Genomic DNA, 26,087 nt, shown 5'->3' on the forward strand with positions numbered 1-26,087 from the left:
CGTTTGTAAACGGACATTTTATGGAACGGCGGAACATTTTTGGGCGGTCATGATTGTCTCTGAAGTCTGAACAGAAACATAAGCTTATATCAAATTACTTGAATTTTGATTTTAAAAAAAAAATTCGAGCGGCAATTGCTCCAAAACAACGCAGATCAACATGGGGAAGCGTCTACCACTGCAAAAGCAAAAGCTGGATTTCCCGAGTAGTTTCATATAGGTGAGCCTGTTGGGTTCTACGGGAATTTAGCCGTATAGCTGTCCCACTATCGATTGTCTGCTCAAACAATACCAAATACCCATTGGGGTTTTAGGCGATCATTTGAACAAGAACAGAGAATAATAATCAACCAAGCGCAAGTCGCACCGTTCCCAAAAGCTGGAACATACAAAATGGCGAAATTTGATGTCCATCGTCCAATCCTTTGTAAAGCCTTTAAATATACGTATCTTCACAAAACTGAAATTGGCGCTTCTCTTAGACTTGTGAGTCTCTACGGCAAAAAGCGATGTGAACATATGTTTGTGGTGGTTCATAATCGGATTTCATCAGACTTAACACGCTTGGTGTGTGGCGTGCACACCTGGAGAATTGCGAACAGCTGAACATTCCTGGTGGGTTTAATGCTACGCCGGACTGACGCAGACCTCAACACGCTGCGCTCTCGTGTCTCGGCAAGCATGGTTAGTTTATCTGTTGGTTATGTTTCTGGTGAGCACGTTGACGTTTACCTGGTAAGTAGGTACTCATGTCAGAGTCATAACATGGAGTAGTTACTGCGAAATAAAGATCTGTTCCGTTGAAAGGAGAGCCGAGTTCAGAATCACAAGATAGAAATGACGCAAAAAGTGAGAGATGCCCTATCTCCGTGTCTATTTATTCGCTTACATGCTCACAAGCGATTCAGCCTTTATTAACGAATATGTTAAACAGACAAACGTACCTAAAAAGTGACACCATTTTGTCATAACACAGCTTTATTCTGCATATCCTTTTGTAGCGCTCTGGTGATATGGAGAGCCTTACGATGACCGTTAGAACATGTCAAGATGATGACAGCATGTGTTAGGAACATACTCACAAATGCGAGCATTGCATCAACGGATTATAACCCTGGGAACTTACTAAATGCCAGCTGCCAATGCGATTATTTCCGAATTTCTTCCACGAAGGCCAAAGCTGTATCTTAGCTGTTGTAAGTAAGATACAGCTTTGTCTGCATACCAGCCCAGTGTAAGTACTAACGGCACCTTGTTTAGGATGTAGTTTTCTGTGACTAGCACCGTGAATAAAAATGAGTAAAACTTCAATCCCCTCCTCACAAGACACAACGAATGCAGCCACGAGCAGACCGATTACCGATACCAGTACTGGTGGGAGCTACCAGGCCATGCCACCGCAGTGACCTGGTGGCCGTAAACATTCGCCGTATCCGGTCTAGGGAGGGATCTGTCGCGATCTTGTCGCCTGTCTCAAGAGAAAGGTCGAGCCTCTGTGTTGTGTCGTCGTTATGTTCCCCCAGACGTTCCTGATCGACTGTCCCAGACAGATGATTAGCCCTGAACCCACACTGCTACTGACGCGACAAATACCGATCAAGTCCGCACTGACCTACCATTTGTTTTTCTGCTTCATATCGACCTCTGTCGCTGGACAGTATCGCCGGCCGGCCGTCGTTCTCACCCCTCCCCCCTCCCCCCTGTCGTCAGTTCGAGGCGCTGCTGGTGACCTACGGGCTGCTGCTTGGCACCGGTGCCTCGCTGGTCTACACCCCCTCACTGGTGGTGCTCGGACACTACTTCGAGCGCCGGCTGGGCCTGGTGAACGGGCTCTGCGCCATGGGATCGTCCATCTTCACCGTCATCATGCCCTTCGTCATGACGTCCCTGCTGGGCTCGGTCGGCATCAAGGGCACACTGCTCGTCCTGGCAGGTCAGTCAGGGATGGAGGGTATTATTGGTCGTATGGATTATTGTTGGGAGTTAATTGAGAGTCTCTGACCTCTCACGACCTCTCATTAAGGAATCTGCGTAAGTATGCGCATCATTGTCGTGTGCGTATTCAGTGTCAGTGTATTTATCTGCGAGCCAGCCCCGCGGCACGATCCACGCATCTCCTGATGATGATGATGATGTTCCTCCCGGCCCCAGCTATTGCCGGGGCGTAGCCGATCGGCTCTGGAATGAGCGAAAGCCGGCGGCAAAGGCCGCCACCACGTCGTCCCGTCGTAGGTCAGGTGGTCGACCGTGCATGTTTCCCAGCGCGTGGAGGCGCGTGCCGCACAGGCACGGGCAGCGAAGCAGCACGTGTCGCGGCGTATCCGCCTCCTCGCCGCACACCAGGCATCGAGCCGCTGGGCACTCGGTGTCGGCGCAGCCCTGACAGGTGTCAGTTGGGCGGCGTCCGATGCGGTGCAGGTACTGGGCCGACTGGCTCCAGTGTCCCGCCCGCAGCTGATGTGTGTCAACCGCGGCCATCCGGTTGTCACCGCTGACCGGTCCCGGTAGATGTTCTTCACCGAATATTTCCTTGTACCAGCCGTCTGGCCATGCACGTTGCCACTGGCGCCGGGCAGACCTGGCGGCGGCGCGGGTGGCGCTCCTGGTGTCAATAGGGGCATTTGACTGGTCCATGCCTGCGGCCTCCTTTGCGATTGCATCGGCGCGCTCGTTGCCGGCCAGGCCACAGTGGGCGGGCACCCACTGGAGGTGCACCGGTCGACCGCGCTCCACCAGTAGCAGCAGCTGCTGCCAGATGGTGGCTCCCAGCTGGGTAGTCTGGGCTGCGGGACCGCTCTCCAGTGTCATCAGCGCCGCACGGGAGTCTAGGCAGGCTATGATTGGGTCGTCACCGCCGGCGGGGGCGGCGTCCTCTTGCTCGATCTCCACGATCTTTGCGAGCGCGTCTCGGAGTGCAACCAGCTCCGCTCTTGTGCTCGAACAGTAGACGCCTGCTGGGGTTCTGACCTCTTCCGTGTTGCCGTTCGGGAGGGTGATGTGGGCGCCTCCTCCGCCCGATGTCACTCCTCCTGTCGCTGATCCGTCCGACCATATCCAGATCGCGCGCTCCGCCCCCGGGAGCTTCTCTAGTAGGTCCTCTGCCGCGGTTCTCCGGGACTCATCTGATCTGCCTCTTGCGCATGCGGGTCCAGCGGTGGGGGCGATGGAGACTCCTTCCGTAGGAGTCCACGGAGGGAGAGTTGCCGCAAGGCTGGGCTCGACTGGAACATCCAGCGCTCCCAGGTCGCGTAGGGTGTTGCGCCCCAGCTCGCGCCAGCCGCGAACGGCGGAGAGGCGGGAGTGCTGTGTCGCGGTGGCCACGGCTCTCAGTGGGTCGTCTGGAGGCAGCGAGGCTGCTCTCATCACCATTCTCGTGGCTAGAGTGGTGCGTCGCATCTCTGCCGTGGCCATGCCGGCCTCCGCCATCAGGCCGTGCGTCGGCGTCGACATGGGACAGCCGGTGACTGCCCTGGCCGCCGCGCGCAGTTCCCGATCGACCAGCTCCACGTGGGACGGGGAGGCCGCCGGCAGCCAGGCTGCTGCAGCGTACTCTAACGCGCCGCGAACATAGCCGTTGGCTACTGTGCGCAGGTGATGCTCTCGTAGTCCCCATGAGTGGCCGGTGAGCTTCCTCAACTGTGCTGTGCGTGGGCGGACCTTGCGGCGCAGGCTGGCGCAGTGCTCGCCGAAGTGGAGGAGGCGGTCTAGCGTCACTCCCAGCAGCTTGACATGAGATGTTGCGGTGACGTCCGATCCTGCGACCTTGAGCGTGACATTCTTGGCGTCAGGGGCCCACTGAGACAGAACCAGGATTTGGGTTTTGTGGCCGGCGATGTTCATCTTGTTCTTGGTCGCCCATCTCGCCATCATGTCTGCCGATTGCTGTGCTCGGGACAGAGCCATCTGGATGTTCGGGCCGGCGCTCACTGTGGCGGTGTCGTCTGCGTACATGTAGCAGTCCGTGCGGGGCACCTTGCGCAGCTCCTCGATGAGGTCGGCGGCCCAGAGCGTGTATAGGGTCGGCGCGAGCACGGATCCCTGCGGCAGGCCGGCTCTGAAGGGCCTGTCCCGGCTGCGAACGCCGTTTACCTCCACGCAGGCTCGGCGATCCCTGAGCAGCTGGAAGATCCAGGTGACGAGGCATTTAGGTAGGTGTCTCAGCAGTTTGTTCTGGAGCATCTTGTGGTCGATGGTATCATATGCTCGCGCGAAATCGTAGGCGACGAGCACAAACTTGTCTGCAGTGATGCCGTCCTTTGGGCGGCCGCGAGCCTTCGGCTTGTTCCAGCCATCTTGTACCGACTGGATCAGCCGGCTCAGGTTATCTTCAGCGGCGCGGCCACGGCGGAAACCCACCTGCTCTGGCGGGATCAGACAGTGCATCTCGCAGAGGTGCGTGAGACGGGCGGCCACCATCCGTTCGGCGAGCTTAGCCACAGTGCTCGTCAGGGCGATTGGACGATAGCTGGAGACGTCCTTGGGGTTCTTCCCTGGCTTCGGGATCGGGATGATAGTAGCCCGTTTCCAGCTTGCCGGGATCGCGCCCTTTGTCCAGGTCGGGTTGATCAGATGGAGCAGCGTCTCGCGCGCTCTGGGGCCCAGGTGCTGCAGGTGCTCCGCGCATACTTGGTCCGGACCCGGCGCCTTCCGCGACTTCATCTTCTTCATCTGGGCGTTCATCTCTTGCATAGAGAAAGGCTGGCAGGCGTCTGTCCTGTTATTACCACAGGAGCAGGGGGCCCGCCGACGTCCTTTCAACTCCGCCTTGGTGCGCCTGTCCCACTTCTTGCTGCGCACGTGCTTGCTGACAGCAGCGTACGTTGCGACAAATGCCTCGGCCTTGCTACGGTCCTCCACGGCCTCGCGGCCGCGGTCCCCGTTGATAGCTTGGCCAGGGGCAGTTGACTGTACACCGCCCTCCATCTTGCGGAGCAACTTGGTGATACGGCCCAGGTTCGCATGTTGGTTGAGCTCTTCTGTGGCGAACGTCCGGAACGCTCTCTTCCTCGCTTCCTCTTCGGTCTCCGCGGCCTTCTTCTTGGCGCGTTTCCACGCCTCGCGGTTCTCCGGTGTGGGCGACTGATCGAGGGCAGCCCTCGCCTCTCGTCGCTCCGCCACGGCACGCTCCAGCTCCGGGTCCAGCGCCCATGGCTTCGGGTCGGCCCTGGCACCTCTGGGTATGTGTTTCGCGCTGGCTTGCATGATGGCGTCTGTGAGGCGGTTGCTCAGCTGATCGACGGTCAGATGAGCAGGCGCGGCGGCTGTGAGTGCAGTCTCGCAGTCTTGGGTGTACGCCGTCCAGCTCGCCTTCCGGAACGACCATCGGGTCTTCCGGATCCGTCGAGGCCGGCACCCGCTGACGGTGACTGTCATCACCTGTGGCAGGTGGTCACTGCCCAGATCATCACCGGTACGCCAGGTGCAGCGTCTTGCCAGGTCTCGGTGTGCCATGGACACGTCCGGTGCAGTCGGCGGGCCGGTTCCGTAACCAGAGCGGGTGGCAGCTCCGGAGTTGAGGGCCTCCCATCCATTGGTCTCCATCCAGTATCTCCTCCAGTATCTCCACGCATCTCCTCGCGCGGGTGGCAATACGCTCAATTGTTTGTCAATCACGCAATGGGTTTCATCCGCACGCGCAAATAGACAAGGTGCCTGCGCACAGTGCGCAGAGGCAGCAGTGCGGGCCGCGTCGTTAGCGTGGGTTGTAAGTTGTAACGTGCAGCGTTTGTAATGCTCTCGGACTTATTTTCATGTCCTCGGTCGGTCTCGTCCCGTGCTTTTTGTTCTGAACTTACAACAGCATTTGGAGGTTAAAATTCTGACGATCGTCCCCATCCACTGTCGTGGGGCTACCCTGACCTGACATCACCTCCACAGCCCACACAAGGGTGATGGGTAGTTTGAATCGATCTCCCCCTTCCACAAATGGATCCTGGGCGCTATGAGCCGACCTCTTCCCCCTCACAGAGGTGGAAGCTCCGACCTTACCCCACTGGCAACGCTGGGTAAGTCGGAGAGCTGACCTAACTGCAGAGCTGGCGGACGCTCCGACCCGACCTCAGCCCTAGACATAGTGTTGTCTCTCAGACCTAGCATGTCCCTTCCTCTCCTCACAGGCCTGGTGGGCGCTCTGGTGCCCCTGGTGCTCCTGTTCCGCGCTCAGCACGCGCACGGCGGACCGACGGGTGACCCGCGCCCCAGCTGCTCGCCGGCATGGATCTGTAGTCAGCTCATCAACGTTCACATCTGGCGCAACCGTCGCTACCTGGTCTGGTCCATCGCCGTGCCGCTGGGCCTGTTCGGCTACTTCGTGCCCTATGTGCACCTGGTGAGTTCCAGAGGCTGATTTGGTAACGGAGGTTAGTACCTAGGAGTGTCGATGTTACTTTTTACTTTAGACGGAACTTATGTGAAAATAAGATGTTGGGTAGAATAATTAGCGAGAATGCCATTATCCCTCGCCCGCACATGCCATTTTCCCATCCTAGAACGCACATGGGGGGGGGGGGGGGGTGGTTGCCACCCCCCGCGCCATTTCGTTCCTGTTGGAGATAGAGCTTAGCAGTAAAGACCAAAAAGATTCTTTGGGAAGAGCCGAATCCAATGATACCCAGTTTTACCTTCTCAGGTCAGTCATTGACCTTCCAGGTCAGGTCAAACTAAAAAATGTTGCTGTTTTGGGTCACCGTTGGATATCAAGTGTGCTGCTTATCAAATACCGATGACGATGCTGTTTTCTGGTGCCAAGCCAGCTAGAACCTCTTTGTCACACTACCCGACCAGAATTTTGCTGCTGAGGTCATTTCAGGTCAAGTTAGGTCAAGGTCAATTATATGTGTTTGTATGTCTGTGTGTGTCTGTGTGTATACTGATGTGTGCGCTGATTGTTTTTGGGTCCATATTACATGAAATCATGATCTGAGAAGCTTTTACCAAAAATGCAGTCAAAAAACTACAAAAAAAGTAAATTCAGCTTGCCTAAAACGCAATTATCTTAGGTGACCTAGGTTGACCTTGACCCTGACCTTGACCCCTGTACATCGTCGAACAACATGTTCCATGATAGGTAGGAGGTACCTAAGACTGGCAAAAAAGGCCGAAATCAGGGTGTCAAAAGCTCATAAGGCCCATGGCCAACGCAAGATGTTGAGAATTGGCCATTTGGGTCATGACATGACCTGAAAAACAAGGTCATATCTCCGAAACCAAAAATCACAGAAACTTGAAATTTTCAGTGGACATCAAGAAAGGATAGAGGAGCAGCTATACGAAAAATCAGCCTTCTAGCTCTAAAAATGTTGAGTGCAGAGCAGAAAGACTACCTGGGGGGGGGGGGGTGGCAACCACCCCCCCCCCATGTGCGGGCGAGGGTTATATCACACGCAGACCTCTATACACCAGTGTTCAAAAATCTACATATGTGTCTATGATGCTCTGCCGTTTCAAACAACGGTGGCGAAGGTTGAATTAACTCGCATTCCGCTGTGGTACGACGGGCGAGCGAGCAAAAGAGCTCATACTTATGTGAAATTAAGATGCTGCGTAAAATAATTAGCGAGAATGCCAGTATGTCACACGCATGACGCAGACCTCTATACACCAGTGTTCAAAAATATATGTGTCTATGGTGCTCTGCCGTTTCAAACAACGGTCGCGAAGGTTGGATTAACTCGCATTCCGCTGTGGTGCGACGGGCGAGCGAGCCAAAGAGCTCATATTGCGACAGGTAGGTATCACACTGGGCGCAAAATCCTGGTGAATGTCTGTTACAGTCGCCATTTCCACTCCAAGATGAAGAGCGCAGATGAGCCGCTGTCAACGAAATGGTTTACCTAATTAGCTTATGGCACACTCCTGAGCACATTTAAAGGGACACTCCCACCTTAACATTAGTTTTGAGTTGAGATAGCCAAATTGGTGGCCATGGCCTGCAAATACCGGTTTGGGCACTCACAACATCGAAAAATGCTTTAATTCGAAGATATGGAATTTCAAACTTGCAGTTTTCGGATTCTAAGGGGCTAATGCATTGGAATGCCCCCTTAGAATTTGTGACGTCAGCGGAGATCTAACGATTTTTAAATCTTAGACTAAAACCATCGTTAACACGTGGTGGTATGCGCTGCTTTGCGCGCAACGTCTGCCGCACTTTAAGGCTGCCAAATTATTGCTTCCAAATAAAGTCGCTAGTAACAGGGGAGATCCCAAAAAGTAAACAAAAGCAAAAGCCTAATATCTTAAAAACCAGTGAATATTTTTCGGTGAAATTTGGTAGATATTCGTTTTCGCTCTTTCTGAGCCATGGGACATCACTTTCATGCCAATTCATTAACTTTTTTGAAGGTGGGAGGGTCCCTTTAACCCGCGCCCTGCTGGGGGTCCTGAATTTCCACGCCCTGCTGGGGGGGGGGGGGTGTTTGAACACACCCCCCCCTTTTAACTCGGCTCCTGGGCAACGTAGCGATACGCGGAAGGTGGTGTTCGAAAGAGCGTAAAAAATAATGACGAAATCACTTCGGTCAATTTTTTGGTCAGGTCAAAGGTCAGGTCACCAGAAGTCATTGAAGGCAAAATTTCGCCGATTTCCAGGTCGAATGTCGAAAATTTCCAAGAAGCCAACGCATAACTCGGGAACCAATAGAGCTACAGCGCCGCGGAAAAGCGCATTCGATAGCCCTATTAACGCCCTTTCTGAATAATGCTCTCAGATTTGACCTAACGTCAACGGTTTTGCCTGCAGGGGGCAAAAACTGCAAAAATAGCCGATTTTTTCGGAAACAGTTTTTCTGCAATAACTTTTGACCCAAGCCTTGTACGAGCTTACTTTTACCGGCATCGTGTTCCTCTCGTCAAGACGCATCGAATGAACTATAACTTGACCTTGAAAGGTCAACTTGAAAATTTGACCTCAGGTCAAGGTCATGACCTGACCGGAAAGGGTCATGTTGCATATCAGTCGATCCGTATCGTCGAGCTGAACACATATAAGGCATTTTCATCGCTCTAGCATGCCTCTATCAAAAGTTCTTTGCGAAAAACTGTTAGATACCATTCGTGACCTAAGATGACCTCAGGGCATAAACAAGGGTCACGGACACCATTTTCATGTTCAGTGTGTCTAAACCACTTGTAATTCGGTGTTTGGGAGTGTTTATAATGTCTTTCGTCCAAAAGAGGAGCATTTCAATTTTCTCCGATTGACTTATAATGGGGAGGTCGCAAAATTGACCTAACCTCAGGTCATCGATATCAAAATTCTGAGATATAAATTTTGTACATGCTATTGCTCTTAGCAATCGCTGAAAGTTTCAAAGCAATCGGTCTCTCGGTGTAGCTATGACAGACATTGAAACTTTTTATGAGGTGAGGTCACTTCAAGTGACCTGGTGACCTGACCTTGAATGACCTTGGTCTGAAATTTTCACAACATGTGTAGAATTGATGTATGATAAGGTGTACCAAAAACGGTGGCGCTCCGCGCCGCCGTTTTTGAGATATTCCCGAAAAACCACAAAGGGGGGTGTTCAAACACCCCCCCCCCCCAGCAGGGCGCGGGTTAAGCTCTTGAGCGCTTCAGAGCTGCATGCCATGTCATGTATACTATGCCGTATTAAGTTGATGTAACTTAACATGGAGCGTGAGCATTTGTCGAGGTCGAGTTGTTTACTTTGTTAGTTTTCTAGTAGGCAATTCAAAATATGTAAGGAGGATGATCCTGATGATTTTGCTTGGAGTTATGACCTCTTACACTAGCAACGCGCTTGAATTCTCAGGAGATTTTATCGTTTCTCTCCAGGATCTTGTCTGTTGCCAGTTGCTGACAGATGACTGCCTCGAAAATGGCCCTCTACCAATAGAATATGTAACCAAAGTTAAACTTGTTACTTTTTAAAGACGGTCTGTGTAGATTTTTTCTTGTGATACATTCATGTAAACGGCGTCAGTCGATGGTGGATCGAGGGGGGGGGGGGGCATTTAGCCTGAAATCGATGAAAATTTGTCGTTTTTTCTAGAATAGAAATACCTACAATTTTTTTACGATAAAATGTTTTCTTTAAATTGTCAAGCAGTGCGTAAAGGAATCGAAATGCAAGGAGTTTCTTGAGTTTAAAGAACCTTTTTGGGGTATGCCCCCCCCCCGCAGCGTCCGAGAACGCCTTTCTGGATCCGCCTGTGGCGTCAGTTGTGTAGCCAATGCACGTTCTTGAGATCAAACGTTCCCAAACTATTTTGCGTTTTACATTATTTAATTATTTTAATGTTATTTATTTAACAAGTTATGATTCCTTTCATATCAGTTAGGCTGGCTACTTTTTTCATAACGTTTTTTTGTGTGGTTGGAGTAGCTTAGGACGATTTTAGGTTCAAAATAACCGCAGGCGGAGATATTTGAGCTTGTGAATTTGGCCGCATAGGTATCGACTTCCGTCAAAATTGTTGATATAGGTATATACGGCGGTTTGAAGCCCTTCGCCAATTGAAATGGAAACAAAACCCTTCTACTATCTAGACAGACGCCGTAATATTAGCTTTCAATCATCACGTCGGCATCGACATCCTAAATTCCTCTGCGGAAAACTATTCCTTTGTCTCCCCCTGTTCAGCGGGATCAGAGCTAATTTCTACGAAACGGTACCGTGAGTGCACTCGAGTCGTCTGGTCGGCTCAGCCCGGCCTTTGTTGGGGTGCTCGCTTGTCGGCGTGACGCGGAGTTCTGTAATGCCCCGGATAAGCTGCGATGATGGGGGTGATAGTCGGTCCGGTGCTTCAGCGGTGACGGAGTGTTCACTTTGTCAGCTACGTGGGCTTCTCTTATGTAACCACAGTGTCCTGGAGACTACTTCTTTCGTACAAATTCACCAGTCAGGAGTAGAAGCTTTAGATCAATTAACTTATGTTATTTTCTCGAGTTATATAGAACGTCTTTATGATCTTGTTCCGTGAATGCACCTTTGTGATGCGACGTGCCTACTAAGAATGATATGTGATTTTTGAAGGTGACCCACAAAGCGCTCTTGAGACTCCAGCGAATCATATCCCGCGCCCGGCTGGGGGTCCTGGATTTCCACGCCCTGCTGGGGGGGGGGTGTTTGAACACCCCCCCTTGTAACTCGGCTCCTGGGCCACGTAGCGATACGCGGAAGGCGGCGTTCGAAAGAGCGTCAAAAATAATGACGAAATCATTTTGGTCAATTTTTTGGTCAGGTCAAAGGTCAGGTCACCAGAGGTCATTGAAGGCAAAATTTCGCCGATTTCCAGGTCGAATGTCGAAAATTTCCAAGAAGCCAACGCATAACTCGGGAACCAATAGAGCTACAGCGCCGCGGAAAAGCGCATTCGATAGCCCTATTAACTCCCTTTCTGAGTAATTCTCTCAGATTTGACCTAACGTCAACGGTTTTGCCTGCAGGGGGCAAAAACTGCAAAAATAGCCGATTTTTTCGGAAAGTTTTTCTGCAATAACTTTTGGCCCAAGCCCTGTACGAGCTTACTTTTACCGGCTTCGTGTTCCTCTCGTCAAGACGCATCGAATGAACTATAAGTTGACCTTGAAAGGTCAACTTGAAAATTTGACCTCAGGTCAAGGTCATGACCTGACCGGAAAGGGTCATGTTGCATATCAGTCGATCCGTATCGTCGAGCTGAACACATCTAAGGCGTTTTCATCGCTCTAGCATGCCTCTATCAAAAGTTATTTGCGAAAAACTGTTAGATACCATTCGTGACCTAAGATGACCTCAGGGCATAAACAAGGGTCACGGACACCATTTTCATGTTCAGTGTGTCTAAACCACTTGTAATTCGGTGTTTGGGAGTGTTTATAATGTCGTTCATCCAAAAGAGGCGCATTTCAATTTTCTCCCATTGACTTATAATGGGGAGGTCGCAAAATTGACCTGACCTTAGGTCATCGATATCAAAATTCTGAGATATACATTTTGTACATGCTATTGCTCTTAGCAATCGCTGAAAGTTTCAAAGCGATCGGTCACTCGGTGTAGCTATGACAGACATTGAAACTTTTTATGAGGTGAGGTCACTTCAAGTGACCTGGTGACCTGACCTTGAATGACCTTGGTCTGAAATTTTCACAACATGTGTAGAATTGATGTATGATAAGGTGTACCAAAAACGGCGGCGCTCCGCGCCGCCGTTTTTGAGATATTCGCGAAAAACCGCAAGGGGGGGGTGTTCAAACACCCCCCCAGCAGGGCGCGGGATATTGAATTTGGTCACAAGCTGAAAAAAAACAAAGCCGCGTCTTATGCTGCTTTAGCGATCTTGCTAACCACGTGACGGCCAGTCTGCATCCACTCGATATCGCATTACCAAACTAGCGTATCCCTCTCCTGTGATAACCAAAGTGACAACAATGACATCAGTTGGACCTTGCAATTTGATGTTTATTCTTAGTCAAAAGCAATCTACATAAACACATAGAAAGAAGGGTGTACATACTGCATAGTGCGATAACATTTCCTCGCGAAGAGCTGGTTACCTGATGACCTCAGTGCTGAGCCTGACCCTTCCGTTGACCTGTTGTGACCCGTGCCCGCCTCAGGTGCAGTACGTGCGCCAGTCGTTTCCGGCGTGGGACGGCACGTGGCTCGTGCCGTGTCTGGGTGCCACGTCCGGCCTGGGACGGCTGGTGTTCGGTAGGATAGCCGACATGCCGCGCTTCAACAAGATCGTCCTCCAACAGGTGAGGGTATGGCCAGAGAATCGTGGAGCAGCAACGGCGCCCATTTTCGAATTTGGATTCTTGTAGGCATACCATTTTATTTCGATATTCGTATAAAATCAATGCTATTGTATGTACCTGCCAGTTACTGTGTGGCCGCCGCTGAAAGCTCTGAAATCCCTGGGCTTAGGTTTGGCCTGATCGGTTTCTGATACCAGCGGCTCGACCGTGTCTGGATGCTGGAATACCCTAAATCCAAGAGCGAATCAGACAGCCGAGCCGTGTATAGGTTGGATTCGGCTGTACACTGTAAAAAATGTTAGCACAGTTTGAGTTTTCTGACTCACTTTAACGATGTGTTCAAACAAGTAACTTGCTAATGAATCCGTATTTATCGAGTAATTTAAACCTTATTGCGAAGCAAAACACGTTAGTCCAAATCAGGATGAACTAGCTCGGAATCCCCATGTACAATGACAGTGTTCGAGTAATCGCCATGTATTCATACCCGCAATTGGCGGACACTGTGTTCCGAAACACGAATACGATTTTGTGGAAGCATCTTTGCGCACGGTTCTACCGTGTTGAATGCAGGGGCGGCGGATTCGGGGGGGCAGGGGGGGGGGCAGCTGCCCCCCCTGGCAAACTCGTGGGGGGCAAAAGTATCTTTTTGCCCCCCCATAATTTGTGACAAAGTTTAGACAAGAAACCACATAGCTGATTATTCTGTTCGATCATCTGAAGATGTAACCAGATGCCCATATACTTTATCATACGTTGCCTTTCTTAAATGGCAAACGTTCGCGTTCAACTGAAGTTTCCTCTCTTCAACCTAGTTTTGGAGGCATTATAAGCGTCAACGTGACGCAGCGGCAGCCCAGGCCTTCAGTGACCGCTTACAGGGGCGACGGATACGGGGTGGCAGAGGAGGCACCGTCCCCTAGGAAACTTTTGGAGGAGGGGTAAACGTATATTCTTGCCCCTCCATAATTTGTGCCCTAAACATGAGGAAAATTTTCATAGCCTATTGCATATTTTCTATTGCATGTGGTAATTTTCATAACCATATTGCAGCTTTGCGCTCCTACAGTTTGTCCAACGGTGCCTTTTGAATATGTGTAAATGCTAACCATTTCCGCTTTATATCATTTTTTTGTCTTTTCAGATTCGATTTAAATATATTTTAAGTGTGCGAGAGACGCAACTCATACCTTCAGTGGTCGTTTGCCGCTATTTTGTACCTACATAAATGCCAAATCGCAAGCGAGCGGAGACGGAAGGGCTAGCCATTCGCTTGCGGGTAGTTAGGACTGATGAGCGCGCATAATAAGCCACTCCCCTGATTTTTTCGAGCGCAACAGTTTCCAGCGCATAAAATGGTAAACGCCGAGGTCGTACACATTGACCACATTGACCAATGCACGGTATGGTATGACACCCAAAGGCCAGTCATCAGAGATCTGCTTTGGGCATTCGGAGGCTTGTGTGGGGCCAGTGTAAAAACTGGATGTTCACAGTTCAATATCCGCTTTATTTCAGTTTTCACCATTAAAAAAGTAAAAATTAATGTTGGAAACTTTTGAGGGTTAGGGCACTAATCATTAGTGGGCCCCCCTCTGTCGTAAGGCTGGCTATAGAATAAAGAGCATCAAACACGAACAGTAGCGGCGGAACACCTTCAATTAAGGGGGGGGGGGGCACTGCCGACTTTTGGTCCCATTCTTTCCATGCAACGCCCATAGGGCTAACGTTAAAATGCCAAAATCAAAAGGAGGGTGCACGGTGCCCCGGTGCCCTCCCCGTTCCGCCGCCCATGAACACGAAAGCAAAATCTAAGGCATTTTGGGAAAAAATGAGTATGCCCCGCAGCGTCCGATAACTACCACCTTCCAGTGGGTCAAGCCAACGGGGCCCAAGTCTATAATGGCACTTAACGATAGCACTAACCTTGTCTCACTTTTCCTTGAAGTCTGTTCCGAATGGTTTCGGCCACAGACTTGCTGCACTGAGGTCGTTTGATATGTGCAACTGTAATTAAAGCCACCTGAGGCGCCCTGACACCAGGCTGAAGCTGGGTTGGAAATGCTTCGTCTTTGCAGATATCACTGGCCGCTGATTCTCGAGTGCCTGAACCGGTAGATGTCATGGCAAAATTTGGTGTGATAATTTGGACCTTACCGCAGTCAGCGCACCCTAAAGCCCTAATAAAGAAACGCCCCATCCAGAGCTTCTGGATTCTCGTTCCAGTCCACCGTTCCTTCACCCCAGCCCGCCGCCGCGCTCTCTCACCTCAGCCCTCCGTTCCCAGCTTGACGAGCATTTGGGCCTTAGTTAAGCCTTGCTGTAGGCTTACTGTATAAACCCATCGAGACAGCCCGTCTCGGTGAGCTTAGTTGGCGAACTACTGCCTTGGGGAGGGTTTCTGGCGGATCGCTGTCCCAATAGGTTTAGATGCGACCGACTGTCTCTGAATGTTTGAGCGGTCTCCTCCCGCTGTGAGCTAGTTTCAGTTGATATCTGTCTCAGAAATACTTTTTAAAGAAAGTTAAACGAAAATCCAACGTAAAATGAACAGAGGAAATGGTAACGAGTTACCTCATTGAAGAGCAGCGCTCGCCTACTTCAAAAGGTTTGGCACCGTTCTTCAACATCTGATATGCGATCGGGTTATGGCACAATTTTTTCCCATTGGAGCTTTTTTCTAATACAGCAATACGAAATGCGTTACATCGTCCACTGGCGGATCCAGGGAGCGGGCATTTAAAGCAAATATTTACTCCCCTCCCCCTGCCCCTGCATCGCCCGAAATAGACAAAACGTACCTTATGTTTCCTAATAATTACATTTTTATCAGGATTTTTTTTTTTATACTGTTCAGCAGTAATCGAAATCGAAATCCGAGGAGTTTTTGGATTTTGGACACTTTGGGGGGGTATGTCCCCTACAGCGTCGAAAACGCCTTTCTGGATCCGCCTATGACATCATCTCGACTGGGATCTTGCCCCCCCACGCCAAAATCGAATCCGCCGCCACTGGTTGAATGACACGTTGCCGTGTTTTACCCCTCTGCGTCGAGTTTAAAAACCCGAATGGGGTTATTTGGGCCGCGATCTTGAGGGACATTAACACCAATTAACACTGTGGGTTGTTAACTTACTCGGTTCAGTTTCGCGCCAAATGCAGCGCCGCGTGGGCCTCAGTCGCCATCTTTGTGCGATCCAGGGAGGTCGTGTCTGTGCTGCGTGTGACGTCTTGTTGGTAAGTACAAGTGATACTTGCTCCAAATTTTTCTTAGCAATAACATCAGTGATATTAAATGCCTTTTAGGTGTGGTTACATAAATATTATCCGTGTAGCGTGGCGTTATGGATGGAAAGGAGGAGCCCTCGGCCCTGATTCTCATTCTGTCACTCCACCACTGGTGGCTATGTGTGCGTTTGTAAACATGCTACTTACATGAATAATTTTGACTGTACCTTTTCAACTTTTGCTATGTATCTACCAGCTAGTTATAATTAGTCTGCCTGGTTTCTCTCTCTCTCTCTCTCTCTCTCTCTCTCTCTCTCTCTCTCTCTCTCTCTCTCTCTCTCTCTCTCTCTCTCTCTCTCTCTCTCTCTCTCTCTCTCTCTCTCTCTCTCTCTCTTTCCCATGGTATCTCCCTCTGCTTTTCCATTTGTCTGTGGATAAGAAGTAGGTAGACATCTGTTTGGCTGCGAACTGACACAATTTATTTATTTCAGAATATGGCTCAAGATGAGCAGAATGAAGGTCAATCTCGAAGTCCCACAGTCAGAGCTCAAGACTGTCAGGCAGGACTTCATTCCTTGATGAATGCGGCTCAACTGCTAACAGGATAAGAAGGTATTGTCCTATTTCTGCCGATTTATTATTTCACATATCACAAATCACAATTAGTGTCTGCATGGGACTCTGTTGTGTTGTATTTTAGTAGACTAGGATTTTGCCTTCTATAATATGAAGCCGATATTGAAAATTAAAATCACATGTTTAACATATTTATTATCGTCAAAAGCATAACCGATTACCCAAATCCGACGAGAGCCCGGGCGCCCCGGCGCCCCGCTCTACCCCTGCGCTCTCCCTCCCAAGGCCCCTCCCTCCTCTCTCGTCCCGCTCCCGTGGTCAGCTGTCCCGCTGTCCAAGCGCCAGGCCGTTGCCATAGCGACGGCTGACTGCCTCCTCCGGCGGACGGATCCGGACGCCGAAACTCAGCCGTCTGTATTTTGATGTGCATTGGCTATTGGGTTGATCAGGGTTGATGTTGAACGTTACCGATAATAGGTATAAACTATAGAGTCGATGGTGAACTTACCTAATCGCCAAGTATGTGTTAGTTTATAAACGTTGGCCTTTCGTGTAGAGTATAATGGCAGGGAATGGCCATTTAGAGGTCAAGGGACGGTCACTTCAGTAAAGGGTGCAAGCTTAACCCGCGACGCCCGCGACCCGCTGGGGAGTGGGAGGCACCCCTGTTGTTTCTCGCTGATAACTCAAAAACGGCCGCGATTTTTAACTCGCCGATTCTAGTACTTCTCCGGACATCAATTTCACTCAACTCTTGAAAAATGCGTCCTAGGTCACCTCGGGTCATGAGTTATGGGGGTCAAACTGAGGTCATGTTCGGACATTTTCCGTCTAAAAAATAAAAAAGTCGTTCACGGGAATAAATCACAAAATAGATTTTCAATCAAGAGACTCAAAAATCGCACATTAGGTACAAAATGCATGGCAAAGGAAACTGCTGCCACAAAATTTCCGAAAAAAAATATCATGATTTTGATATTTCTACACTCAAAACTCCGCCAGGTTTTTTAATTTAGCGAAGTTAAAAACGGAGCATATGTCGGAGAGATCCTTATTCCTTATTGCCTTTACAGGGTGTCTCAAAAAGTGTCACGGTTTTGAACATCTCCCGTTTCGTAACCATACACATCCTAAAAATTAACAAAATATGTGTGTATAAACTGCCAGTGATATATGTAGTTATTTGCAAGACTAAAAAATAAAAAGCGACTGTTCTTGTGGCGTCCGATTTTTTTTTCAGCACTTGTTAGGTACTGAAAGTAGTCTAGAGTAATATCTACGATACTTGCCCCTCTCTCCCTGACTAAATAGGTATCAACGTTTTGTCGTCTCTTTTAAATGATAAGTCACTTTAGTAATAAAATGTTTGTCATTATAAACTGCTACAATTTGACCTTGCTTGCCGTCCTGTGATGTCATAGGTCAAAGAAAAATGACGTCGAGGAGACGCGTCGAATAACCTATAAGTTGACCCGAAAAGGTCAACTTAAAAATTTGACCTCAGGTCAAGGTCACGGAAAAGGTCATGTTGCATGTCATTCGATTCGTATTGTTAAGCTGAACACATTCCTGGTGTTTTCAGAAACTGTTTGAGACGGTTCGTGACCTGAGATGACCTCAGAGGCATTAAAGGGGTCACAGGTGCAATTTTCTGGTTCATTGTGCCATGTTCATCTGTGTCCCGATGTTTGAGGGTATTTACGGCCAAAAGAAGCGGATTTCAAGTTTCTTCCATTGACTAAAAGTCAGTGGAGGGTCACAAAATCGACCTGACCTTAGGTCACAGATATCAAAATTCCGAGAGATGCAAATTGTTCATACTGACAAGCTCATGCAATAGCATGAGTTTCAAACTTCTGGGATGTACGAATATACTTTAGAAATGACTGAATCACAAAGTTTAAAGAGGCATGATCACTTAACCCGCGCATGACTGGGGTATTTTCCATAACGCGAGTGACTGGGGGGGGCTCTGGAGAGCCCCCCCCCCCCCTCCTATCTCCGAAACTACTGGGCCGATCGTCAAAATTCAAACGGCATCTGATAGCCCTGGAAAAACTGTCGAGCGAAACCTATTTTAATTGACCTCGAGGTCACCGATGACGTCACAGGTCAGGTCAAAGAAAAAACTATCGACATTTTTGCTAGTTCACAATTTAGGCTCTGACCGCCGGACCGCCGGTCAGATCAGGCTCATTTTTGGTTTACGCACTCCTTGACGGATGCCTTAGATACCCTGAGGGTACCGAACTTTTACTTTGAATTTTTAAGGTCAAGGCCAGGTCATCCTAGGTCACGAAAATTGTATATCATGTATCGGTCACGTGACGCAGGTTTTATGGTCCATTTTACTCGTAGCGAATATAGTGTCGTCTGTGTCATTTGAGGTCATTGTCAGCTGAATTTACCGGAGGTCAGGCCACTTTCAGGTCAGAAAAGGTCAAATTTTGAAAATGAAATTTTTCAACAAAAAAGGTGCCTATCAGATGCAGTTTGAGCTCAGGAACACGATGGTGCCAATTATATTGCTGTACGACGTCAAAAACGTACTGAAAAATGGATTTGAAAAACATAAAATTGTAAAATTTTGACAATAATGCAAATAACTTGGCTATTTTTGAAGATATTGGGCTAAAACTTGCAAAGGTAGTTCATCAGGGTGTGTTCTATCACATGTATTCCGGTTTTTGCGAAAAGTCAAAATCTTTTTGAAAAAATCAAAAAATATATTTTTGTAATTGTAAATACATATTTTTCAAAATATTCCAATTTTTCAAAATTCGAGATAGCAGTTTAAAAGCTACGTGTATTTGTAGTCCACTCATGCAAAGAAAATGGATCTAGCTTTAAAACTGAGCTCTTGAGAGCGTTTGCCGTAATTCAGTATTTTGCATGAAAATCGGCCGACATGACGTCACTCTGACGTCATTTACGGTTAAACTATGGTAGCTAGAAAGTTGAAATTTTAACACAAGGTGTCAAATTGATGCCTCTGAGGGTATCGCAAGTTTCGTGTTGATCCGTCAAACAGTTTAGAAGATATTGCTGAAAAACGTGAGGGGGGGCTCTGTAGAGCCCCCCCCCCCAGTCATGCGCGGGTTAACTTGGCCTGTGACCTGACCTTATGTGACCCGGGATCGAAAATATTACTCACGATGTAAAATTGATGTATTATAAGCTATACCAAGTTTCGCAGCGCTGCTCGCCGAGTTTTTTACACTCGCAAAAAAACTGGCAGGTGTGGCCAAAACGCCCCCCCCCCCACCCCACCCCCCACCCGTGCGAAGGTTAGGGTATGTATCATTATGCCGTTCACTCATGCACTTCGTCAATTACTAACATTATTTCTTTCTTATTTCAGACACGGACCGGGAGAAGTTGGACGCTTTTTAGAATTTCCTCTCGTACCGCTAGTGTCATGGGTGGAGGGGAGCGAGGCTGCCATCTCCGAAGACAACACGCCTCTGAGTGTGCGCCTCCTAGTTTGTGCGGCAATGTTCCCCGTGTTCAATGAGAAAATTCAATGCCCCAGCGCTCAGAACTCCCAGCTAGTATTGACGCAAGAGCTCTCCCAAATGTCGACCGGAAAGTCGTTAAAAAATCGTTGCGACGACCGCGGCTCGACAAGCTGAGGACCGCGCCAGTGAATGCATGTGAAACGGCACCTCTACTCTCTCATCGCCAGGCCCAAAGACGTGTTGTTTATAGGTGTCTTTCATAATACTAGTGTTGCTGATCGCGGAGGACCACTGTCCACTGCTCGTCCGCCGTGGCGTTACTTCTGATGAGGCTCAGAGCGCATGTGTATTGTTTACTGTGAACAATCTGTTGAAATATATAATGAGTAGATCTGTACTCTGAGACTTAATGAACTTGGCTAACGAGGATGTGTGTTAAAGCAAAACGAACTGTGTTACACGCCTCAATAATTATGTGGAATGAGTTGTATAAATGTATACTTCATGTCGATTTATTGCGGTTAAAGACGTTACCTCTGTTTAAACGCGGCTGGGCCTGTTACAGCCCCGTTTGCATCAAAGAAGGTACGTCTTTCATCGCAATAAGTCCACATGAATTATATATTCATATATTCATTCAACATGATCATTGAATCGTGTAATGCAGCTCATTTTGCGTTAATATACATTCTAAAAGGAGGTACTGGACGGGAAGTATATGAACACGAACCGAGCTACGAAACACGTCACACGTTTTTGGCGTGCTCAATAACATCTTACACTCCGATATGTTAACACCATTTAGGATTCCGCAGCGATATTAAGCAGAGCACAGTAACACGAGTGTAGCTAATTAACACATTACATGTTTAATGCGAGTATTGTAGCACGCCTTTCGATACACTAGAAAGTCAATGACGAGTTATCAAACTCGTAACACGTCTTTAGCGAGTAGCGGAACACTACAAACGACAGACTTAGAACTCGTTCTAGTGTTACTTAACACGGCCTTTCCGTGTAAGATAACATCACTAAACGTGTAACATCACACGGTTATACCGAGTCGTTTTTGTCCATATAACACGAAACGTGTTATGATTTTTTACAGTGTAGGGTTCGAATCGAGACGCTCTGGATGGTGTCTTTTTGGGTCTTCACAGGTATAAAATCAAATTAAAGTAAGAGAGTGATTTGACGTCATTACGAAACATAGGTACTCACAAGCTGTGAGAACCTGCAGGTTGGAACAACTGCTCTTCTTCAAGGTTTTGCTGCTGTCGGGCCAATGACCTGTGATACAGTGTCACAAAGTACTACCAGCAATGGATTCTGCTGTGTCACGATCGACTCAGGTGTCCCCTCAGGCAGACACAGAGGTCATGACCTCGTAGACGACAGGTCGTGACCCTGCTGACATACGGTCTGCTCTGAGACCGTGAGAATCCCCGCGTCCCAAAGGGACATGCACGATCAATGCGTCGTCAGCAAATTGTGACACAACCCATCACTAATGAACAAATGTAACGTTATACGTACAACGCAAAGTGTCAGGGGATCTATCATCGCCGAAGAGACGGGCTCAGGTCGAACGGATCAGTCATCGGAGTGACATGGCACAGGCCAGACCCCTCCGGTGCAGCTGCACCAGTGTTACAAAAGTGTCGTAAGTCAGGCCGGGAGGTCGAGACAATGGGAGATGCAAGGTCAGCATCCAGACCAGTTGCACATCGTGTTCGACACCTCAGTATGTGCCACGACAGCTGCAGTTTGTTTGGAGAGAGACAAGAATGAAGATGCCAATCATACAAGTTGCCTATAGTTCGAGTTGAACGGTTCACCGTGCGGCGTTCCCGGCTTCCGATAGATGTCGTTTCAATATACGAGTAGCATTTATTTTCATCTATTGACCTATTTTTATCATTGACTTCACCTGTCATTGGGAATATCCCCTTCGTTGATGCGTGAATAAATAGGGAGATGAAATGAAATCGTCATGTACCGTTCTCTGAATCTACCAAATGTCGTTCCCGTGTGGTCTGCCGCTCTAGTGAATCACCAGCGCCGTTTTTGTACCCCATTAGGTATCGTTCCGTCGTCCGCCGTTCCACTGATCACCACGCGTCGCTCGCTGTGTTCCGTGACATAGATGTCTCATTGTCTGCCGTTCCACCGTATCACCACGCGCCGTTCTCTGTACCACATTGCGTGTCGTTCCCCTGTATCACCACGCGCCATTCCCTGAGGCTGACCCCCTTGTTTTCTCCGCTCCACATTAGGTATCGTTCCTGGTGATTGGCACGCTGACGGTGACGCTAGCGTTCTGCCGGTCGTTCCCGCTGCTCGTTGCCATCGTCCTGGCCATGGGTCTGTTCGACGGCTGTTTCATCTCACTGCTGGGACCGATCGCCTTTGAGCTGGTCGGCCCGGCCGGCGCTTCGCAGGCCATCGGCTTCCTGCTCACACTCTGTTCGGTTCCGCTCACCGTCGGACCCCCAGTGGCCGGTGAGTCCCCTAAAAACTATGGCACATTCCTTTCCACAGCCAACGTACTGGCGATGTTCCAAAATAAATTCTTTTACGCCCAAAGTGAAATATCATGGAACAATTTGAACGTTATCGTAAGCTCTCATCGGTCAGAAACCATGCTCAGGCTTCATGAATTGCCCGGTGTATAATACATGCATGGTTATACCTATAGTTACTTAACATTCTGGTCATACACCCCGCTCCGATATCATCTAAAGATACTCTGTCTTAGATATACCTATTACCAAGCCATTCTGTACATTTCGGCAGGTATGCTGTACGATCACACGCATTCGTACCAGACGGCGTTCGTGTTGGCCGGCTGTCCGCCAATCCTGGCCGCTGTGGCCATGTGCCTCATCCACCGGATCGCCGCGCCCCTGCCCGACGCCGTCCAGCAGCGCAAAATGTCCGCCGCACACGCAGACGGCCACGAGCACCATGAACAGGTGAGGGAACAGATAATGAACAGGCGAGGGAACAGATAATGAACAGATGAGAAAGGAGACACTAAAGTTCAACTATGTGAACATCATGGAAAGTAATCGACGGAGGGGCGAGAGAGGACGTTTGCATGGAGTCAAAGTTATTGGTGATTTATGAAGGGCTCACTAAAACACGAAATTGAGCAGTGCTTTGTATAGGTATACTTTTCCGTCTGATTAGTGACTGAAATCCTCAGCATTGTTAGAACCGCGCCAAAGGAATCACGGGTGCACCGTAAATAAGCAACTCTATTGTATCGTCTAACTGTGGCTCAGCTCATTCTGGGCTCGGCGCCAGCCACTACAGGCTGGTTGAAACGCCACTTAGGTCCGCTGCCAACTGCGCGACCTTACGAGAAACGTGAAATATTTACATAAATTCGGCGCACGTAACACATCGAAAGGACACTATGGTCAACGGATATAGTCTCCATTTAATTATCGCCGGGCCCATCCGCATCGGTTCTAAACCCCCTGGGAGTTGTTCTTTGGTGGAACACCGAACAGCCCTCCCACCATCTCGAACGGTTGCCCCAGGGCCTAGCGGGACCGTCGGGCGCCGGGCCGGAACAGGGGTGTGCAATCAATGGGGTGGGCTGGGCCTGAGGGATGAGTTGGTCCTGGCTACGACAAAATCTTGCAATGGATGATCAGAATCTGACCGTTATATTTTCACTCACGTCGCCAGCTGCCGCAGTGTGAGCAGCTGCTGGGTGCCGCCTCGCACGCCGTCTAGCGTCCGGAGACAGAAGCTGCAGTTCAGCCGTCGTCCGCTCAAAGTCCGAGCTGCTCTGATGACATCAACGGATCTTGGTGACGTCAACAGAGTTTGATAACGTCAACAGTCGAACGATGTGTCCTCAATGGGGTGAATGGAAATGAGTTCGCGTACGCAAATGACATGTGTGTATTTTTATGTGAAAGCATATCAGTGCTTCCAGGGCTAGCATATATTGCTATCAGAGTTGTTACTTTGCCCTTTTACTTATTAATCCCATTGTCCACCAACCAAACAATTCCCTCTTAGTTCTAGCTCGGTACGTGCTTAATATTTATTTTCGTACCTTAGATACCGACAGGATGCTATTTCTTCGAGATATTAAAAGAAAGAAGCATTTAACACCCTTTTATAGAGATTCCCAGCCTCAATCCCTGTCCCCCTGCTCCATCGACCCAACCCAACGTGTCTGTTTGTCAAAGGATAAGAACCTATATTTGTTGTTTCTGAGAGTATCACATCCGAAAGGGTAGGTAAGTACAAGACTGTACACTGTAAGTAAAGGACTGTACACTGTCCAGTGTCCAATGCCCACGTATTTAGACAAGGAGGTCAATTTATGAATAGCCTCGTCGCTTTTCGGCGCGCGCATTGCTTCCCTTAGACGCACATCCCATAGGGCCCAAGGATCTGTTACATCCGTATAACTAATGCAGGCACAGGGGCATGATCGAAATGATCCCCTATTGACTAGGAAAAATAAACGGATAATGGAATTATGTCTATAAAACATATAAAAACGATTACAAGCACACAGGCTGAAGCGCTCTGGGACTGAGCACTTAAAGGTGCCTGTAAGGACCGAGTTTAATGTCCATAGCCCGTTCGGTTTGAGAATTGTTATCGAGGTTAACTGGATTAGGTTAACACTTAATTGCAACGTAAACACATGTGGGTATGTGTAATTGCAATGAGTAGTGACAACCTTTATGACGAATTGGCCGCTGGAAGTTGATATGTGCTTGCATGACTCTCGTGTGTGACGTTACGATGTGACAAAACGCTTTTTCAGCGTATATTTTGTGTCCTTATAAGATGTGTGCAACAATGATGATGCCATGTAGACAAATAAACGATGTCCAATCTTTATTACGTCAATTCTCATCTGGGTAAATGGGGATACTTGGGCAATTGCGCAAGGGGTAGTTGGATAATATATATCACAGCGTCACAACGTCAGAATCAGCGCATCATGTCAAAACTTTAACCCTCGCACGACCAGGCCATTTCTCATAACACGAACGACCAGGGGGGGGGGTTGTTACGACCCCCCCTGGCGTTTCGAAACGGAAGGTCGTAGAGCTTAGCGGAAAAAACCAACGGATTGCTCTCAACGAGATCTCGCGATTGGTGGTATATTTTTTGGTCCTAGGTCAACATTTGACCTACTTATGACCGATCAAAGGTCAAATTTTCCGAAAAAATCAAACTTTTTCAACTTTGCGCAACGATTGCGGCAAAACGGTGAGAGATATTAACTTCAAACCTTCAACAACGTATTCCCCACTCAATTCTGCATCATATATGGTGTTTTTGGTGTATTTACCCTATAAAAGTAAGAGGCCTTTTGCTGATGAGTGATATGGTGTCACATCACCCTCCGGTGTTTGTCCCGATTCGTCGGCTGTTGACCACTGCTCCGCTATAAATACTGTAGGTAACGACTCAGAAAAGATATGTGGATATCCATTGCAATGTGGATAGCATCAGCAGAAAACCTCGGGACTCGGTACACACTTCGTGAAAATCCGGCCGGAGGCTGTACCTCTTATGACGTCATAACTCCGTGACCTGACCTGACCCGGTCAATTTTCTTGCACCACACGATAGCCAATGCTTGCCCCAACGTGCATGGGAAGTTTCATCATGATCCATCAAACAATGTGGGTATCACCGGCAGAAAACCTAGGGATTCGGCGCACACGTTTGGTAACTGTCGGCCGGGGGCTGTACCTCTTATGACGTCATAACTCCGTGACCTGACATGACCCGATCAATTTTTTTTTCGGCAAAAGATGCGCAAAGGTTGCCCCAGAGGGTATTGAAAATTTCAGCCCGCTACGACAAGCCGTTTAGCGTGCACTTCGAAAAAAAACCTCAGGGGGGGGGGTTGATACAACCCCCCCCCCCCCTAGGCGTTCTAGGGTTAACCCTATTCCTGGCGGGCTCCGCCGGGACAAGAAACTGGCGGGGGGGGAGCGATTCGGCCCCCCCTTCAGATCTCAAAAACTACACATCGCAGCGACAAACGGTAAACGGCATCGGATACGCACGGTCAAGATCTACAATTTTTACTAAGGTCATTTTCAGGTCAGGTCAAAGATGACGTCACA

At 49.0% G+C, this 26,087-nt stretch overlaps 1 protein-coding gene and 1 long non-coding RNA gene across 2 annotated transcripts in view; both read left to right on the forward strand.

Moving 5' to 3' along the window:
* LOC122392391 (monocarboxylate transporter 10-like) overlaps positions 1-24,843 on the forward strand; it is a 42,262-nt gene extending 17,419 nt beyond the window's left edge. The window contains exons 3-8 of the mRNA XM_043387196.1: positions 1,711-1,933; positions 6,117-6,328; positions 12,563-12,703; positions 22,242-22,467; positions 22,762-22,940; positions 23,665-24,843. Coding sequence (XP_043243131.1) covers positions 1,711-1,933; positions 6,117-6,328; positions 12,563-12,703; positions 22,242-22,467; positions 22,762-22,940; positions 23,665-23,712 — 1,029 coding nt within the window. The 3' untranslated portion in view covers positions 23,713-24,843. The remainder of the gene's footprint in view (positions 1-1,710; positions 1,934-6,116; positions 6,329-12,562; positions 12,704-22,241; positions 22,468-22,761; positions 22,941-23,664) is intronic.
* Positions 15,730-20,362, forward strand: LOC122392392. The gene is made up of 3 exons (XR_006258508.1): positions 15,730-15,940; positions 16,423-16,543; positions 19,869-20,362. It is a non-coding gene; the product is annotated as an uncharacterized LOC122392392 (long non-coding RNA).
* Positions 24,844-26,087: the final 1,244 nt, after the last annotated feature.

Source organism: Amphibalanus amphitrite, unplaced genomic scaffold (genome assembly GCF_019059575.1).
Source record: "Amphibalanus amphitrite isolate SeventyFive unplaced genomic scaffold, NRLGWU_Aamphi_draft 000484F_arrow, whole genome shotgun sequence".
In the NCBI taxonomy this organism is placed as follows: Eukaryota; Metazoa; Arthropoda; class Thecostraca; order Balanomorpha; family Balanidae; genus Amphibalanus; species Amphibalanus amphitrite.